General features: G+C 43.9%; 1 protein-coding gene across 4 annotated transcripts in view; it reads left to right on the forward strand.

Annotated features, from left to right (window-relative positions):
* NCKAP1 (NCK associated protein 1) overlaps positions 1 to 18,793 on the forward strand; it is a 96,529-nt gene that overhangs the window by 22,606 nt on the left and 55,130 nt on the right. The window contains exons 2-4 of one of the 4 annotated variants that reach the window (XM_083154679.1): positions 9,954 to 9,971; positions 12,746 to 12,856; positions 16,686 to 16,778. In XM_083154679.1, coding sequence (XP_083010805.1) covers positions 9,954 to 9,971; positions 12,746 to 12,856; positions 16,686 to 16,778 — 222 coding nt within the window. The remainder of the gene's footprint in view (positions 1 to 9,953; positions 9,972 to 12,745; positions 12,857 to 16,685; positions 16,779 to 18,793) is intronic. The other 3 variants (XM_083154680.1, XM_083154681.1, XM_083154682.1) reach the window with 3 other exon arrangements.

Genomic DNA, 18,793 nt, shown 5'->3' on the forward strand with positions numbered 1-18,793 from the left:
CAGCTCCTACCTGACATTTCTCAAACACAGCCTGTGACATGTCAGACAGGAGCTGATTGGCTGGCTGTTTACCACTCTCCATTTTATCACTTTTGAAGCTTAGAGAATCTGGCCCTTAATGAGAAGTGTAAGAGCGGAGGTGTACAATTAATAAATACTGCCTCCAAGTTAATAGTTGACTATAGTGAAGACTACACTTTAGATCCCCAGTTCTTTAGTTTCCAATTCATCAGAGCATGTAGACGGTGTCATGGGGGAATTCACCTTCTGGGCAGACATTACCAAAGATTTGTTATAGCCAGCAGGTTTTCACGCACTTTGAGTTGTGGATAAATTAGAGCAGTAAGAAAGCTCTCAAGGACTCAGTCACTACAGATAAACCGACCTGCTGACCTGTTATATGTTATGTTATGGTGTATGTATAAGGTAGGCCCAACAGCGCGCTTCGTATTACGCATCACTGTCTGGCTGTGGCCTAAAAAGCATCATTTAGGAGGCGATTCTATTGATTCCACCAGAATCAGTTGGGTTATAAAATGTCACAAAGAGCATTTTGCCCCAGAATGTGCTTCTACCTAAATATAGTTAAAATTGCCTTTAACTATATGGTATACTACAGGTTGAGTATCCCGTATCCGAGTATCCGTTATCCGAATTATTCCGAAAACCATACATTCCAGAAAGTGAAAAAAATAATATTTTTTTTGCTAAAAACTCACTGGGGACATTTGTAACAGCACTACTGGTGACATGAAATGTAACTGGCACTATATATGTGCAAGAAAATGATTGCTTGGCATTCAAATTCAATATCTGAGATAGTACACAAATTTTGTTTAATGTTTTGAAACCTTGTTTTTTGAACAAATAAAATATATTTGTGTGTATTTTATGTTGTAATAAAATATATTTGTGTGTATTTTATGTGTTTATACAGCATACATGCAAGATACTTCAAAATACATAATTGAAATATTAAAATATTCCGAAATACGGAATAATCCGTTATCCAAAATTCTCCTGGTCCCGAGCATTTTGGATACGGGATACTCAACCTGTATATGGTATAAACATCTGTTGTTAAGACCTGTACAGTTGGCCGAAATTCTCACCATAAAATACGGTAATATAGAAGATTTTGTGTAATAAAAAACAAAAAAACAAAAAAAAAACCCTTCGTATAAATGTTTTATTTTTTTTAAATAGAAACTTTCAAAAGCGCATGTTTCAACGTAAAACTGCAAAATAAACAGGTGTACAAAGAGGTCAGACATGACTGACTTGTGACTGCACTTGCAGTGCCTTTTGGACTTGTGACTTTGTTTAACCCCTTACCGACGCAGCCTGTTTTTGCCTTCCTGACAGAGGCCTTTTTTTCAAATCTGACATGTATCACTTTATGTGGGGATAACTTTTTTTTGCTTTTACTTATCCCAGTGATTTTGAGATTGTTTTCTCGTGACACATTGTACTTTAAATTAGTGGTAAATTTTGGTCGATACAGTTTTTTTTTTTTTTTGTGAAAAATACCAAAATGTCGTAAAAAAATTGAACATTTTGCAATTTGCAAAATGTTAAATTTTCTGCTTGTGAGACAAATAATCATACCACTCAAAATAGTTAATAACTAACATAGACCATATCTAAACTTTATTATTACATCATTATTTCAACCTCCTTTAATTTTTTTGGACACTAGGGGAGCAGCAGAGTCAAAATTTTGACACATAACACAGTAAACGCTGCTTTCGGCTGTTCACGTTTGAACAGCCAATCGCAGCGATCGCCGATGGCGGGGGGCATCGCTGCCCCCCCTGGGCAATGAGGGAAGATGTCTGCTGTCAGGGACAGCAGACATCGTCCCTCTGTCACTGCGTCTATAGACGCGGTGACAGTTTAAAGTCATGACGTACATTTACGTCATGTGTCGGGAAGTACATCCTGACCATGACGTAAATGTACGTCAAATGTCGGGAAGGGGTTAAAGGCCCCATAGGGCTGCATATAATAATCCACAATGTCATTCTGCGAGGGGGGGCCGGTTGCTGCACTTTTGGCTGCATTTTCATTCTGTTGCAATGTCTATTTTTATCCCCGCCACTTTTCATTCAATTGACCCATTAAGGTTGGTTTGCAAGTATGCTATTTGTTCTGCATATACGAGTGAGGTTTGCCCTGCTGGCTTGGAACCGAGCCTTCCTGCTGCCATCGCTTTCAGATAAGTGCCAACGATCTGGCTGTCCATATGCTTTTTGCGTGACACGTGTCACACCGATCACACTGCAGGCTACTATGGTTGGTGCCAGGTTTGACACTGGTAGCTACAAGGGTTGGATTTCTGGGTTATACAACCCGGTAGACCATAGGTTCTCCAACTCGGTCCTCAAGACCACACGCTGCATGTTTTGCAGTCTCCTCACAGAATCACAAGTGAAATAATTAACTCCACCTGTGGGATCTTTTTAAAATGTGTCAATGAGCAATGAATGCACCTGTAGGGTGACCTGGAACCCGTGAACTGAGGACCGAGTTTGAGAACCCCTGTGGCAGTCCCTTTCAATAATGGACACCCAACAATTCAGTTGTTTTTAGATGCCATTTACTTATCACACGTGACAAAAAGCACAGATTTTAGACATGTAAAGTAACAAAACCGGTCTAAAGTACGGTTTAGAACAACCAAACTACCTTTTGGTTGCCCAAATACACAGACTTTTTGCTAACTTCTGTTCGACACCTCAGGAGAACAGCACAAATCTTTTTATTCTCCTTCATAAAGTCTTAGGGCCAGATTCTCTAAGCTTCAAAAGTGATAAAATGGAGAGTGATAAACAACCAACCAATCAACTCCCGCCTGACATTTTTCAAATACAGTCTGTGACATGGCAGGTAGGAGCTGATTGGCTGGTTGTTTATCACTCTCCATTTTATCACTTTTGAAGCTTAAGGGCCCCTTACACTTGTGAGATTTTGTGAGATTTGATCCAATTTGAGTCAATTTATCTTACAAGATCTGATGTGCCTGTCTGACAAAATCTTATGTGCCTGATGTGTAGGACACAATCCACAATCCCTTGCCATTGGGTATAACCAAGAGATTGGAAGAGATTGAACCTACTGCACATAGGATAAATCTAGAGTCAATCAGGTTCAATTTGTTGAACAATTATGCCCCTTTCAGACCGCACTTTGTAAACGGTATATTGCCGTTTTTTTACCGTTTTAAAACTGTAATCTGTGCGGTCTGAAAGGTGCAGGACCCCTTAACCGTTTTACAAAAGCCGATTTTGTAAAACGGTTAAAATGGAGGGCCCTACTCGTTTCAGACCCGGTATTTTTGCATCAAAATCGGGTCTGAAACGGTATTTAGGACCCAGCCAATGAGCTGGGTCCTAAATTCAGAGCAGCGAATATTTAATGAGCACTCATTAAATATTCGCAGCACTGGAGCCGCCCCCCCCGCGCGTGTCGTGCCCCCCCCCGCGCATGTGTCAACACCCCCCCCCCCACGCGGCGTGTGTGTCGACACCCGCCGTGCAGCCAGTACCTTCGTTGTGGATCCCGGCAGTGAAGTATGGTCGGGGAAGCACTTATGAAAAAAAAGCGTCTTTCAGAAAATGGCTGCCCTATAGGAAAACCTGTTTTAAAAAAACTGTCTTTCGTAGGGGGGCAGCCATTTTCCGAAAGTCACTTTTCTTATAAGAAGAAGAAGTTTTTTAAAACTGGTTTTCCTATGGGGCAGCCATTTTCTGAAAGACGCTTTTTTTCATAAGTGCTTCCCCAACCAACTGCAGTGCCGGATCACGCAACGGAGGTACCGGCTGCACAGGGGGGGGGGGGTTTTGTTAGCCCTGGGGTGGGGGGGATTTGGGGGTGTTAACCCCCGGGGGAGGCGCGCGCTGAAGACTGGCTTTGACCCTGTTTTTGGAAAGTTTCCAAAAACGGGTCTGCCAGTGTAAAAAAATACGCACTTAAACGGTAATATACCGTTTAAGAGATGCGGTGTGAAAGGGGTTTTACCTGGCAGACCCGTTTTTGGAAACGTTTCCAGGGTCAAAGCCAGTTTTGCGGTCTGAAAAGCAGCATAAGTTGAACAAGTGTAAAGGCCCCCATACACTAGGGCGACTTGTCCTGAGGACAAGTCGCCCCCGACTTCCCCCTGAGCTTCCCTGGCAGCTCCCCGGGGGAGCTTGATAAGATTGGCACTTGATGTGGCATTTTTTACATGTGATAAATAGTCTCGATTTATCACATGTAAACCCGGGGAGCGGGGGGGGGGGGCTGCAGAACAGGGCTGCTGGTGGGGGGCGCTGCTAAGGCAGCGTGCAGGGGACGCTGCGGGGGACTGTGACAGAGCCGGGCAGGGGGAGGCGGGAGCTGTCAGTGCTGGAAAAAAAAGCCCATACAATGAATGGGGAGCCTGTGATTGGCTGAGCGCTCTCTCAGCCAATTGCTGACTGGCTGAGAGAGCGCTCAGCCAATCACAGGCTGCCGATTCATTGTAGTGACTTTTTTTTCCCAGCGCTGACAGCTTTTCCTGCCCGGCTCTTGTACTGCCAACTCTGTGTCCCCCGCAGCGCCCCCTGTCTTACTAGCAGCGCCCCCCCTCCCCCGCGCATTGACGGCTCCCTGCGGAGGTAGTGCAGGCGAGGACCGCATGCGTCGCAGAGCAGAGACTGTCGGCGCGGCGGGAGAATAGAAAGAAATCTTATTCAAAAGAATCAGCGGCCGCCCGGTCTTTTGAATAGGATTTCTTGCTATTCTCCCACCGCGCCGACGGTCTCTGCTCTGCGACGCCTGCGGTCCCTGCCTGCACTACCTCCGCCGGGAGCCGTCAATGTGGGGGGGGGGCGCTGCTAGTAAGACAGGGGGGGCTGTATATAAAGATATATCGGATCTGAACATCGTGGGTGCTAAAAAGCAACCATGATGGCTCAGATTCCGATATATCTTATGTTCTGCAGGTCCGACGCCGTGATCCGATCCGATGTGCGCGGGACCGCGCATCAGATCAGATGTCAAACATGCGATTTTGGTCCAATTTCACCCGATTTATCGGCCCAAAGGGCCGAAATCGGATGAAATCGGCCGAAAATCGCATAGTGTTTAAGGGGGCCTTTAGTGCATCTGGCCCATAGTGAGTTGTTTATTTCCCTTCATAAATAATGCTCACATCTGTCTCTGAACCTGTAGTAACTGTGCACTGTGGGTGAATGTATAACTTGGGAAAGGGAGTGTCTCTCTGGGAGAAGTTGTTCTACTGCATTAATGGGTGTAACATAAAATATCCATGATTTACACACTGAAAAACATGAAACGCAGCATAGGAAATGCTGTCATCGGTACAGCTGGAGTTCAGTTTGGTGTAGCAATCCAGCGATCTCACCAGTCAGGAAAAGGTCACTTGTCCAGCCCCCACTATACAAACCATGGCCCTGTGTATATACACTGAGTGACTTGTTAATCTAGAGCAGTTTCCTCTACCGTAGGAAGTGGCTGGGGGGCTGGTTACTGCTAATAACTATAGTCCCACATAGGATTATCTGAAAGCTTCCTAGTTGGAGAGACGGCCTTTGTCTACACACATACTGTACAATACAATCATTTGGCATTTTATGTCTGCGTTCCCAATGAAGAAATAGATTTCCATGCAGTGTAATCTGAGACCACGTATCGGCACCTCTATTTTGATGCAGAATTGTAATCTACGGAACAAAATCTTTGTTTAATGTTGGCTATTCGGCTTTATCAAAATGTATATTCTGTTCATGTGTGTGATGTTTATGTGGATACATTAGCAGCATTGTGGTTTTATTCTGCGCAATAGAATTATTATTATTTTTTTTTTAAGGAGTTTTTGTGGTACTTGTGTAGTTTCACGGTGGCAGTTATGTAGTCAGCGTAGTGTTCCTGTGGCCAGCGTAGTCAACCTTCCTGTCAGTATCAGCGTAGTGTTCCTGCATGTTCGCGGCTAACGGGGGCTTACATAGTTGGCATAGTCAGTCCGGTGTCCCTGTCAGTAACAGTGTTGTGTTCCCGACCATTTGCAGCTTGCTGGAGCTTACGTAGTTAGCGTAGTCAGTCAGTGCTTATTACACTGTGTGTGAACCATTGACCATTTTAACCTGCCTGACATGGCAGGTGTGAATGTGTTCCTGAAACACCCCCACTATCCACGCCAGCCTGAAGCGTGGCGAGGGGACACGGTACGCGTTCTCCCGACTTGTTCATACTCCCACTATCCACGTCGGTGTGGAGTTGATTTTATAAAGAGCCTGAAGCATGGCAAGCACAACGGAATACACGTCAAGTAATCTGCGGGGCTCGCCACGCTTCAGGTTCAGTGGCTCGCTGCTCTCGCCTCACTTTATAAAATTAACTCCACGCCGACGTGGATAGTGGGGGTATGAACAAATCAGGAGGACGCGTACCGTGTCCCCTCACGGGGCTTGCCATGCTTCGGGCTGGCATGGATAGTGGGGGTTTGAAATGGAGGCATTTGCCAGTATGTAACATGGAGCACTGGCAAATGCCTCCTTTATTGTGCATGAGACGCACTTGATGTCGCACCCCCCCCCCCCTTTGTGGAGGAGACGCACGTGCTACCTAACCCTGTCCATCTCCCTGAAGTGGACACAGGCAGGGTTGCCATACCCTGCCGCAATAATTACTGAGACGCACAAGCATCTCAGACAGATGGAGCTCCTCTCCGCCGGCGCCCCAATGATCCCCTCTCCGCCGGCGTCCGCCAGCGCAGGGGATCTGGCGGTTAACGGCGCTTTGTGAGAGGTGCTCACTAGGCTTGCCGGGGACAGAGCTGCAGCTTGCGGGGACAGTACGGTGACAATGTAGCTTAGTCTACGCTGAAAACGTTGCGTAGCCTGCCGCCATGAAACTACACAAGTACCGATTTTGTATCCAGAGATAACTGGCATTTATAAGGCGATTCAATTCTTTGTGTGTATTATAGCTTCTGTCAAGAGCCCAGGAGCTATTCAATTGTTTTGCACAAACCGTGGAATTGGCCCTTTAAGTCTCGTGACAGACCCTTTCTCGTGCCCTAATGCGTGGGATTAGCATCGCTACGCAGCTTCTTCCATGATAAGGGCCTGGTGCATTACAGTTATGGGCGACCAGACCATTTGGTTATCCCCTTTTGTGTGGCCTGGTGCAGCCTGAAGCCACAGCAGTCATTACCACCCAACACCAGGAAGCCACTTCCTGACTGCAAAAGCTCAATCAATGGCTCTTCCATCTATATGGAAGATTCCGTTCCTCTACACCAGCGGTTCTCAAACTGTGGGTCCTGACCCCCAAGTGGGTCCCAACCTTCTCAGTATGGGGTTGCAACTATTCAAAAATCTGTTAAATTGTTTATTTTAGACTCTTCCCATCATGTTATGCCTCCACAATGGTGCCATGCAGGTGCTCTCTGATGACTACATATGTTATGTGATCTTCTGCAGTAACTTTTTGGGGTCCCGTAATTATTTTTATTGTCTGATGGGGTCCCAGAGCAAAATAGTTTGAGGACCCCTGCTCTACACTGATGAATGAAGCTCCAGCCTCCACCAGTAGTAAAAACATGTTGAGCAATTTGGGCCAGCCTTGGGGCACTCAGAGATGGTCCATCTCTGTTACATTGTTACCTCTGTTACATTGTTACCCCCAATGGCGTTGTGCAGCCAATGCTGCTTGTAGATGATCTGTTGTGTAGAACAATGGGAGACTGACCTGGAAGACTACCATGGTTTTCCAAGGAGTAATAGAATTCCTGTATTTGGGTTATTGTGATCTCCGTATGAGTGTAATCATTTACAGTGACTAACCCTTTCAGGTCCAACATCTAGTCAGACTCCACAGCCCTAGCGCTAGTAGCCGATCCAGTGGTGGGACACTTTAAAATAAGAACATTAACATCAGAACATTCAATGCAGACCATAAAAAAAAAATATATTATTTATTTATTTATTTATTTATTTATTTATATATATATATATATATATATATATATATTGTTTCCTAGCACGGCGCCCATCACATCGCAGACCATAAGGCATTATATATATATATATATATATATATATATATATATATATATATATATATATATATATATATATATATATATATATATATATATATATATATATATATATATATATAATTACACTAACAAGGATAGAGGGTATTTTAAACCCGAGTAGCGATATACAAGCATTTTCTGAAAATGTACTTTAATTTAACTGGATCGCTCATAGTGATCGCTGGATATTAATCGGTCGGGGCAGGCATTCTCACTGGAGAACTCTGGCCCTGACAGATCGCTCAGCACACACCGCTGACACATCGCTGTGTGCTGACCGATCTAGCATCGCTCAGAACGCTCATCTACATACATCGCTACATGTGTAGGTGTTATCAGTGTTCAGGGTATTGTATAAGTATATTGATCAAAATGATATCGAAAGTAACAGCCCTTCTTGAATTACACATATGTGTATTATTGTGTATTTGGGTGTAATGACAAATGTTACTGTGCTACTCCATTTGTTTCAGCTACAATTGTATCAGAGAATGTGGTTTTATTAACATTAACAACACTGTTTTAGATCTGTTTTTCTTTTGTAATTAGATGTTTTTGTGTGTGTGCCATGTTTAAGATGTTGGCTGGCAATGCTCAAAATTGACTAGTGTCGTTATTTTTGTCTCTTGCCAGAAGCCCGCCTGTATCCATGTATGATAATTCACTGTATCCATGTATGATTCACTGTATCAATGTATGATTAATCACTATCCAGTGTGATAACTGAGACTGTGGCCCTTATTCTGGTTCACTAGCAAAGGCAAAGTCCTTCTCAAATGGACAAAACCATGTGCACTGCAGGTGGGGCAGATGTTACTTGTGCAGAGAGAGTTAGTTTGATTTGGGTGGGGTTTTACTTCAGTGACATCTGTATTGCAGTGTTAAAATAAAGCAGCCAATATTTTCCCTGCACAGAAACAAAAAAACTTAACTCCAATCTAAATCTCTCTGCACATGTTACATCTGCAGTGCACATGGTTTTGTCCATTTGAGAAGGAATTTGCCTTTGCAAGTGAACCAGAATAAGGGCCAGTGGGCTCACTTTTGGCACATGGCAGTCAAAGGTGTAGTCTGATAACAGGGAGGTGGCAGACACTACCACGTTTGCTTATAACCTCTGCAGAGGCATTGCGTAATGTAATTGGGGCATTTAAAAAAAAAGAAAAACTTGTAAGGAGGAAGAATCGGTGGTCTCTATAGTGACCACATAGATTGTTGCACACCAAAGTAAGCAAAAACTGCTCTCTACCCAAATGCCAGCACAAAGGCACCAGTGTTCCCATAAAAATACAGCACCTCTTAGTCATATCTACCGAATATGTTTGCATAACTTTTCTAATCTGTTTAAAAAAAAAAAAAGTGGTTGCTATTGGCAACAACACTGCTTTCTCATGAATCAGTTTTGATAAAGGTCCACATGGATCTCGCCTCTCCGGGCTGTTAAGGTGCGTACACACGGGGCAATATGATCGCTGGCAATATATTGCTCAGCAATCATATTGCCCCGTGCCCCGTTTTCATCTGTGACCATAGATGGTCGCAGATGAAAATCTAAACACTGCTGGGTGAAGAGGCAGGGGATGTCGCTGACCAGCGACCATTCAGGGGCTGAAAACGGGAGCGCGCACCCCGCGATTTATCGCTGGTGCACACTCCAATCACTGGCAATATGGTCGCTCAGCGACCATATTCCCAGCGATTTCAGCCCCTATCGCCCCTGTGTGTACACAGCATTAAGAAGATAAGGTTACCGCACCTTTTAAGTGACTTTGTATCTGTTTGATTGTTCCAAATGTGAATGTTTCGCTTGCCATAAAATGTCTGTATGTAATTCTTTCTTTCTCTCTTTGTTTAAATGCTTTCGCAGCAAGGACAAGTTTGGAAGGTTTGCATTGATTTTCACCTTCCCTTTGCCCCATCCCTCCCCTCTTTTTATGTTTTAAGCCAGACTGCACCATATCTAGTCTACAGCATGACCAGATAGCAGTAGATCTAGCTGGCTCACTGATCACACCCTGTGCACCACAGACCAGCATGCAGGATCAGTATTGCATGACTATTCCCAGTTCTATCTGTTTTCAGACATCATATGGTCAAGAGGTGGACACAAGGAATAGGTTGACATGAGTATTAAATTCATCAGGGATCCTATCTGTGTACAGGGTCCCAATAGTGGGAAGCCTAGAATTGAAGAAGGGGATAAGCCTGGAGAGAGTTGTTCCTTTCTTTTACTTGAAGTTGTTGATCTTAATTATGCAAACCTAAGGCTGTATTCAAATCTTTTTTCCGCCAACAGCCACTAGAGGGCGCCCAACAGAGCTATTCAAATGTCCATTCCTACCGATGACCATTCAGCCGGTCTGCATAGTGTCAGAAACGCTGAGACAGTCGGAATGGGTGTGGATTGTCGAAAAACATTTTAGAAAGTTGAATCGAATCTGCATCTAGCCTTTCTTCCGCAGACTTTTACTGCATCGGTTTGAAAACCGTTTGGGGTCTTACTCCCTTCCCTACTATATGTAGTTGCATTTGAAGTGCCCGATCATACAAATCCGCTATATAGAAGTCCGTAATCCCACGAAAAGTCCCATTTACCTAAGTTTAAAATTTCTAGGTAACCTATTTCTGACGCTACCAGTACAGCTGATATAAGAAAAGTTCTGTGCTTGTAGAGTAAATGGAAGGCTGGTTAAAAATGCATCGCAAAATAACTTATTAATATTATTTTACCCATGTTCATAGCGGATACGGTCACTAAAATCATTTGTCCAACACAAGAAATAGGTTCAACATCCATTAGCTTGACATGAGTTTTTTTTTTTTTAAAGGTGATTTTTCATTCTTTGCTATCTAAGTGGGCATAGAAGAGTGAGAATATAATAGTGTGGCGAGCATAACAAGGCACCGCGCCCGAAGTATGGCATGGAAAGTGGCACACTTATACTTAATGACCCTTCATTGGGTATCCCCATGATAGCTGTACAGTCAAGTAGGTTGACGCACACAAAAGATCCACATGTGAATGGACGACACATGTCAAAGGTCGACATGCAATTTTTTTTAATGTTTTGTTTTTTTCAATTGGCCTTTTTCATGCTTTAAGTTCCATGCGGACTACAATTAGAAATCGTAAAGTCTGCCAAGCGTAGCGAGACACCATGCCTGAAGCATGGCGAGCGTACACGCTACACTAATTGGGGGATGTTGACACGTGTCAACATTGACAAAAATTGTACAGAAACTCATGTCGACATTTTCATGTGTCCACCTTTTTCCTGTAGACCTTTTGTCCATGTCAACCTTTTGAGATCCACACCACCTTCATTGGCTCCCACTCCATAACCGTAAATACATCAAGGACGCACACAGTTCATTATCACCAGAGGTGACCTTTATAAGCCAGCAACGTCTTTCCTTATCAAGAACACAGAATCTAAAGCTGTCCCTTAACAACAGGGGCCGGATATTTGCATACGGTGCCTAGTAATAACCAACCCGTATCCAGGACCCCAGCAGTTCTCCTGAACCTCACCCCTGTCGTTATGGGTGACTTACTTCTGCAGGCTTCATCATCCCACAGACCTCTGCTCTAATCACTAGGTCTATGAATTCATGCAATATACACTTGGGGCCTGATTCTGGTTCACTCGCAAAAGCAAATTCTCTCTCTAATTGACAAAACCATTCTGCACTGCAGGGGGGCAGATGTAACCTGTGCAATTTTGGTGAGTTATTGTGTTTCTGTGCAGGGAAAATACTGGCTGCTTTATTTTTACACTGCAATATAGATATCAGTTTAAAGTACAAACCCCTCCCAAATATAACACACTCTGCACATGTTACATCTGCCCCACCTGCAGTGCAGAATGGTTTTGTCCATTAGAGAGAAAATTTGCTTTTGCGAGTGAACCAGAATCAGGCCCTTAATCCACATTCACCATATGCAAGATATACGTTTAACTTAGTTGTTTTGTGTAATATTACTTTTGTTTTTTGTCCAAAGTATTGTGTACTGTAGATGGAATCCTTAAATGTTCTATTGTATTTTTTATGACACGCCCATGTTAGTTTTTTTTTTTTATAAAGGTTTTATTTTAGGAATGAACACTTAGGGGGGTATTCAATGTCAGGGGAACAGCTGCCGGGCAAGCTCGACAGCCGTGCCAATGTCCCTGCTTTGCTCGACTTGAGCTCGGCGGTCGGGATTCAATGTCCCGGCTGCCGAGCGTTGAGAAAGGGGCGTGGCCACGAGTTGAGGACGGAAATAGACGAGCTCCGGCCGGGAGCTCGCCTATTTCTGGCTTTTCTCGGCAGAACCCCTGTTCAATGCTGTCGAAGAAGACGGCATTGAATAGAGCCCCGCAGCCATCTCCCCCGTCGGGAGATGGCTGCGGGAGCACGACAAAGATTGAATACCCCCTTAGTGCTACATGTCTTTAAACCTTTTCCATACATTTCTCTTTTTCTTTCTAGGAAACCCCCCCCCCCTTTTTTTTCTTTTTTTAATTCTCAATTCTAGCTCTGACATTGGGCAAACCGTTTCATTTATTTCTCACGCCACTTTCAAGCAATCTCTTCATTTGACAGCGCCTGACAATTCTTATTTGGTTTTCAGAGGTGGGAAAAGCTTCTAATTTTATTTTTTCTCATTTTAACCAGGCATGTGGGGATCCCAAGGCAAAGCCTTCTTATCTGATCGACAAAAACTTAGAATCTGCCGTCAAGTTTATTGTCCGGAAGTTTCCAGCAGTCGAAACGCGCAACAACAACGTAAGTGAATTCCTAGTATATTCTAAAAAGCAACACCTGCTATTTAATGGGTTCCACAGTCAGCCAATCTTTATAAGGAACGCAGCCTTACCATTTACTGAGAATAGGGGACATTGCTGAAATGCAAGTGTGCTGAAATGCAAGTGATGTCAGGGTACAATATAAGGGAAAGACGTTGGAGAATCCCATTGTAAAGACTTATTCTTCGTTACACATTGAAGTTTTACCAAATTGTTGTCTTCTGTTAGTAGTGCCCCAAAACCTGGGTTCCAATGTTGCTTTTTGTACAGCACCAGCAAGAAACCGATTTGTGAGGGGGAGTTCACATAGAAATGGATTCCGTGTCTTCCTTTTCTAATTATTTTTGTTTGGAACAAGAAATCTGTTACAGGTCAGGCCAACCTGCGGCTCATGCCCTGTTGTAAAACCACCAAACCCATCATGCCCTGCCAGAATTTTTCAATTAGGGAATGCTAAAATGTGGTCAGGGCATGCTGGGATGTGTAGTTTCACAACAGCTGCAGAGCCACAGGTCGGCTGGATTGATCTGTTCTGTTTTATTTATTTTTCTCCAGTAATAAAAGAAAAACTCCCAAAAAGTTGCCCTTTGCGTAAACTCATTCCTGGGATAACCTGACGTGATTGTACAAGCCTTGTTATACCAGAGGAGGAGGAGAGACCCTCCAGCAGGAATGTCCTGTTAGAGGTTTAGTAACGTGTGTAGCAATATTGGCTCTGCATCCCGCGTTTTATACCCCTCAGATTATGTTTGCTAAGCACAGGGTCTTTGACAGCGCTGTCACATGTGGAAATAAATGTGTAAAACCAAATTATTCTAGGACAATCTGCAGCATTCCTAGCTAGGCTAACACGTACAGTAGGAGCTGTAGCCAGGTCTTATTGATTAATTCCGAGAAGGTGATTCATCAGCTGCGCGTTCTAGGATTGGAGACAAAGCTGGTTTAACCTGCTCCTTACATGTGATTCTGCACGGCCACTCAGCACAGGGTAAATACGAGTGGGCAGTTGTGCTGCTTGGAAGTGTTTGGAATCTCAGCACAGTACTGTAGCAATTGTTTATATACCTGTGCAGATTTAATACCAGGATGGGCGCGTTCTTTGGTGTTCAGACTTGCACCCGATGAACAAGGCATGATTTGTTCATCAGTGTAATTTCCATAGAGGCCGATTTACTGTAGGCCTAAAAATAAGGCTGTGATTAGTCTGAGATGTAGGATTATGATCTATAGAAATGGAGACTGTAATCCACAAATGTGGTGTAACCTCAAACTTCAATGTTACGGGTTTGTGGCAAAGGGGTAAATGACCAGTCCTCTTGCGGGTTCCCAACTGCAACCATCGCCAACCAATCACAGATCAATGAATCTTTTTTTTTTTTTTGCTGGTTCCATAATTATCACACTTGCTTCCGCAGACAGAAATCCTGAAAACATGACCTGTTGTGAAAAGGTGTAGTTTGAGAACCACCGCTGTACACATTAGGCCTGCTGCAGAGTCCGTGGAAAGAATGGAAATGGTTTGCCTGTATGTAGAGTGATCCACATCTGCCCTGTGTATGTGCTTGGTATGCAGCTGGATGTAATCAGTCTGCATTAGCATCTACCCTATGCCGGTGCAGGAGATACACCTCCACACAGACGTGCTTACGCCGACGTCCTGCAGTCCTGTCCGTGCCCCCTCACTTTGCCTTCACGAGGTCTACATTGAACAGCTCAGTTACACATCTTTAGTTGTAAGTGGACATGTGACCAAAGTGCATATGACCGCAACTCACCTGCACATACGTGCTCATGGTCCCAAAAAGCATGCCACGTGTTTTGTTTTTCTTCTTGCATTTCTGTTTTGAGGCCCCCAATTGCTAGTCCAACTTGTCTGAAGGGAAAGTCAGACCTGATTTCCCTTACGCTCCCCGGGAGTCCTCACGTCCGATTTTGCACTTTTTCACATATGATTTATCACATGTAAGAGGTCTTTCCGGGTGCTGCCAGTGGAGTTCAAGGGTATCAGATGCAATACATAGCAGGTGCGAAAAAGTGCCGCTGATGGGTCGCATTCTGATTGGTACTATGTGCTGCAGGTCCGACCGCCGATTCAGACCCGATGCGCACAGGAATCCGATCAGACGTCAAACAATTACAATTTGGCCACTTTTCACCCGATATCTCAGACCAATCTGTAAGAATCAGGTGAAAACCGGCCAAATTTGACGAGTATAGGGGCCTTTGGTATGGAAGAGACATGCACCGATATGTAAATCTAGATCTTTTATAAGAAGGACGTTGCGCGCACATGCCGGCATAAACAATACGGACTACGCCAAAGGGAACCGTACCATAAACCTAAAAAGAACCATCTTGACGAATGTGTTTTTTTTTTTTTATTCCCGCCAGCTGTGGGTCATCTACAGTTCTGCAGGTGGGGGGTGTTTATTGTCAACATTGAGCTGAACCTACTGATCAAAGAATGGATATGCTGCAGTTATGAAGAGGGGACGGGGAGGGGGGGGGGGGATTTATCAAAGCTAGGAGAGAGGTAAACTACCATCAAATCGGCTCCTATCTGTGAAAACTTAAAGCAGAGCCTTCGTGTTCATTCTAGCACCCGCTATCTTTGAAAACCCATGCAGTTCCTCTTCCCTGCTTGGGTTGTCGTCGCTGTCTGCTGTAGTGCGTCTAGCACAGTATGGTCTGTTGTACTGCTTCTAGCACAGTGTGGTCTTTATATCAGCACTGATGTGCAAACCAGACTGTGCTAGAAGCACCACAGCAGACAGCGACACCCCAGGCAGGGAAGAGGAACTGCATGGGTTTTCAAAGATAGCGGGTGCTAGAATGAGCACTAAAGCCTGACCTTTAAAAAATAAACCAAACACATATAAAATAAAGCATTAAAACAAAAACTACAAAAAACTTAACACATAGGGCGGAACGTAATGCTACCTGAGTTCAGAGGCAGTGTGGAATGACGGCCAAACTCGGACAGATTTTTTTAAAGGAGCAGTCAATAACCAGGCATGGTTTTGCCTTGTAAATGATTGCCCCTTTAAAAAACTGTTTGAGTTCGGCCTGCATCCCACACTGCCACCGGATTCGGGCAGCATTACACTCCGTCCATAGAATCAATATAAAGAAAATGGTTTTGTATTGATTTTTTATGCATTCCATATACCTACTCCTGGAGAAAGCGTTAACTCGAACGGGCCTTCATGCTATGGGTTCTTGTAATCGCTTTGCTTTTAATGTGCATTTTCTCATTGTGAACTCACACTATCGCCCTAACTGTGTATCCTGGCGCTCTAATATCTCTCTACGTGCCTTGCTCATTATTCTCTCGTGTCTAACAACTGTTTCTGCTTTTTTCTTTCGTTATGTATTTTTTTTTTTGGTTGCTTCTGTCGTTCTTGTGACTATTTCTAGTTCTCGATCATTTTTACTGTATTTTATGTTTCTTATCTGCATTTATTTTGCATGCGTAACGTGGCTTTGCCTGGATATTCTGTTTGGTAAGTTCAGAATTTTACGTGTCCTATGCGTCTACATCTGAGACTGTTGCTTTCCTCTATCTTTTGATTAACCCCTATCTTACTATTAATTTTGTGGGTGATTGGCCTTTTTTTCTCTCCATTCTGTGCTTTTGCTATATTGCGTAAAACGATTTTTTAAAAATGTGTCAGTCTTTAGAAGTCGCTGGCCGGGTGGTAAGTGCGGTTACAGAATCTCTTACATATAAAGCTTCCAGCCGAACGATTGATAGATTAACTGTTCTGTTCTGTTTTATTTTAGCTGATTTTTTGCCTTTGATTTTACAGCAACAGCTTGCGCAGCTCCAGAAAGAGAAATCTGAGATTCTGAAAAACCTGGCACTTTATTACTTCACATTTGTGGATGTTATGGAATTTAAGGTTAGTGTTTTTAGATCGCCACTCGTCTCGTTCTTATAATAGGTGTATTCTCGGCTTTACTTGGTGATCACAGATGTGACCGTCCCACACTGGTGTCTGTGTTTGATAGCGCAGGCAGCACAGTACAGAGATCAATGGACCTCTGTGCCTATCGGTTTTGTGGCGGCCTTCCATTCAGTAGACTATGAATGAGAAGTGTTCTGTAGAGAGTTGGCTTTATCAATAGTCCTAGTTGACATAGATGGGATCTGGGATAACTTCCTGGACTGATGTGTTTATGGGGCATGCACACGGTGTGATATTAACTACTGATATGAACTAGATTTTCCATATTTTGGTAAAAAACATATCGCATATGTACACAGCTTGCAATGCCGACGTGCGCTCCCGAAGGGTCGGTATTGCAAGAATAAATAGAAGGTGCAGGCAGCTCAAGTTTGATTATAAAGTTTACAATCTATAGTACAGTATAGCCAAAATTGTACATTGGCCAAATCGCATTGTGTGTGTGTATGCACCTTAAGCGTGGATCCGCGGGCTGCTTACCAGGGATTATGGAGCCTATTCAATCTTGACCGAGTTTTTGACCAGGTGAAAAAAATGGCAAAGATTCGCCTATTAGTATTCAATCACGGAATTTTCAACCGTTTTCGAATACATTTTCGTCCATGCCATTTCATTTTGGGAGGAGGCGACCACAAATTCACCAAAACCACGTGAATTTGTGGCAATTTTACACATACACGTGGTGCAATTTCACCGTTGCTGGATTTTTTACCCAGGCAAAAAAAAAATCAGCACTGGGATTGAATAGGGCAAATCGAAAAGTGACTATTTTTTCTCTTGGTGAAAACTTGGCTGGGATTGAATATGGGGCTTATGCTTCATAAATACCAGGTTATCAGGGCTAATTGGATAGCCCCAGGCAAATCCATTAGCTAATTGGATATTGCTAACATTCATTTTATCCACTCAAAATCCAATATGCTTTTTATTGTGAAGGTTGGGGGAATCCATACCTCCCAACTGTCACGATTACAGCGGGACTGTCTCGATTTTCGGGTCCTGTCCCGCTGTCCCACCCGCGGCAGGCATTGTCCTGCTGCGGGGGTGGCAGTTGGGAGACCCCCCAATCTAATAGAATAGACACTGTGCGCATGCGCATAGCGTCTATTCTCGTATGAAAATGAGGATGCGGCTAATTAGCATAAGCCGCACCCTCATTTGCATATACCCCACCCCCTTTTCGAGTGTCCCTATTTCCCCAACACAGAAGTTGGGAGGTATGGGGATCTGCTCAGTCACTAGTCACCTTGGCTAGAACCAGTGATGAAAAAATCACCCAGTCTTCTATATCTGAAACTCCTACACCAGGGGTGGCCAAACCAGTCCACGAGATCTACCAACAGTTCAGGTTTTCCAGGCCACCTGTGGATCTGTAGAATGTGTTAGTAAGAATGAACGCAGCAAATGTTTGATAATGTGACAGTTAGTAATGACTGCACCTGTGCACCAGCTAGGTGGCATGGAAAATGTGAACTGTTGCTAGATCTCGAGGATCAATTTGGTCACCCCTCTCCGAACAGTATGTGGCCAATTTTATATAATAATCTATATTCGGCACAACCACCACATATCTGGTTGCTTATATCTCCGTGGCCAGTCCTGTGACTGAGAGGATAGTATGAACAGACTAGTCTCCATTGTCGTTAGGTCACCTTCTGCAGCAAAAGCTATAGTGCACCTAAAGGCCCGTACACACTGGACATTTTTTGAGCTGAAAGCAGCTCAGTTTACCCCATTCGGGCTGCTTTTAGCTCCAAAGCTGCCAAGTGTGTACAGGGCAGCGATGAGTGGTGAGCGCTGATGCGCGCTTCCGCATAATCTATGGCCTTGCCGCTTATCTGCTGGTATTAACAGCAGATGAGCAACAGAATGGACAACTTTCCTGCTATGGAAAGTCGTCTTCCCCCGGGAAAATCACCAAGATGGTCGAAAAATGCTCAGTCTGTATG

Source organism: Crinia signifera, chromosome 7, assembly GCF_055691185.1.
Source record: "Crinia signifera chromosome 7, ASM5569118v1, whole genome shotgun sequence".
NCBI classification, from domain to species: Eukaryota; Metazoa; Chordata; class Amphibia; order Anura; family Myobatrachidae; genus Crinia; species Crinia signifera.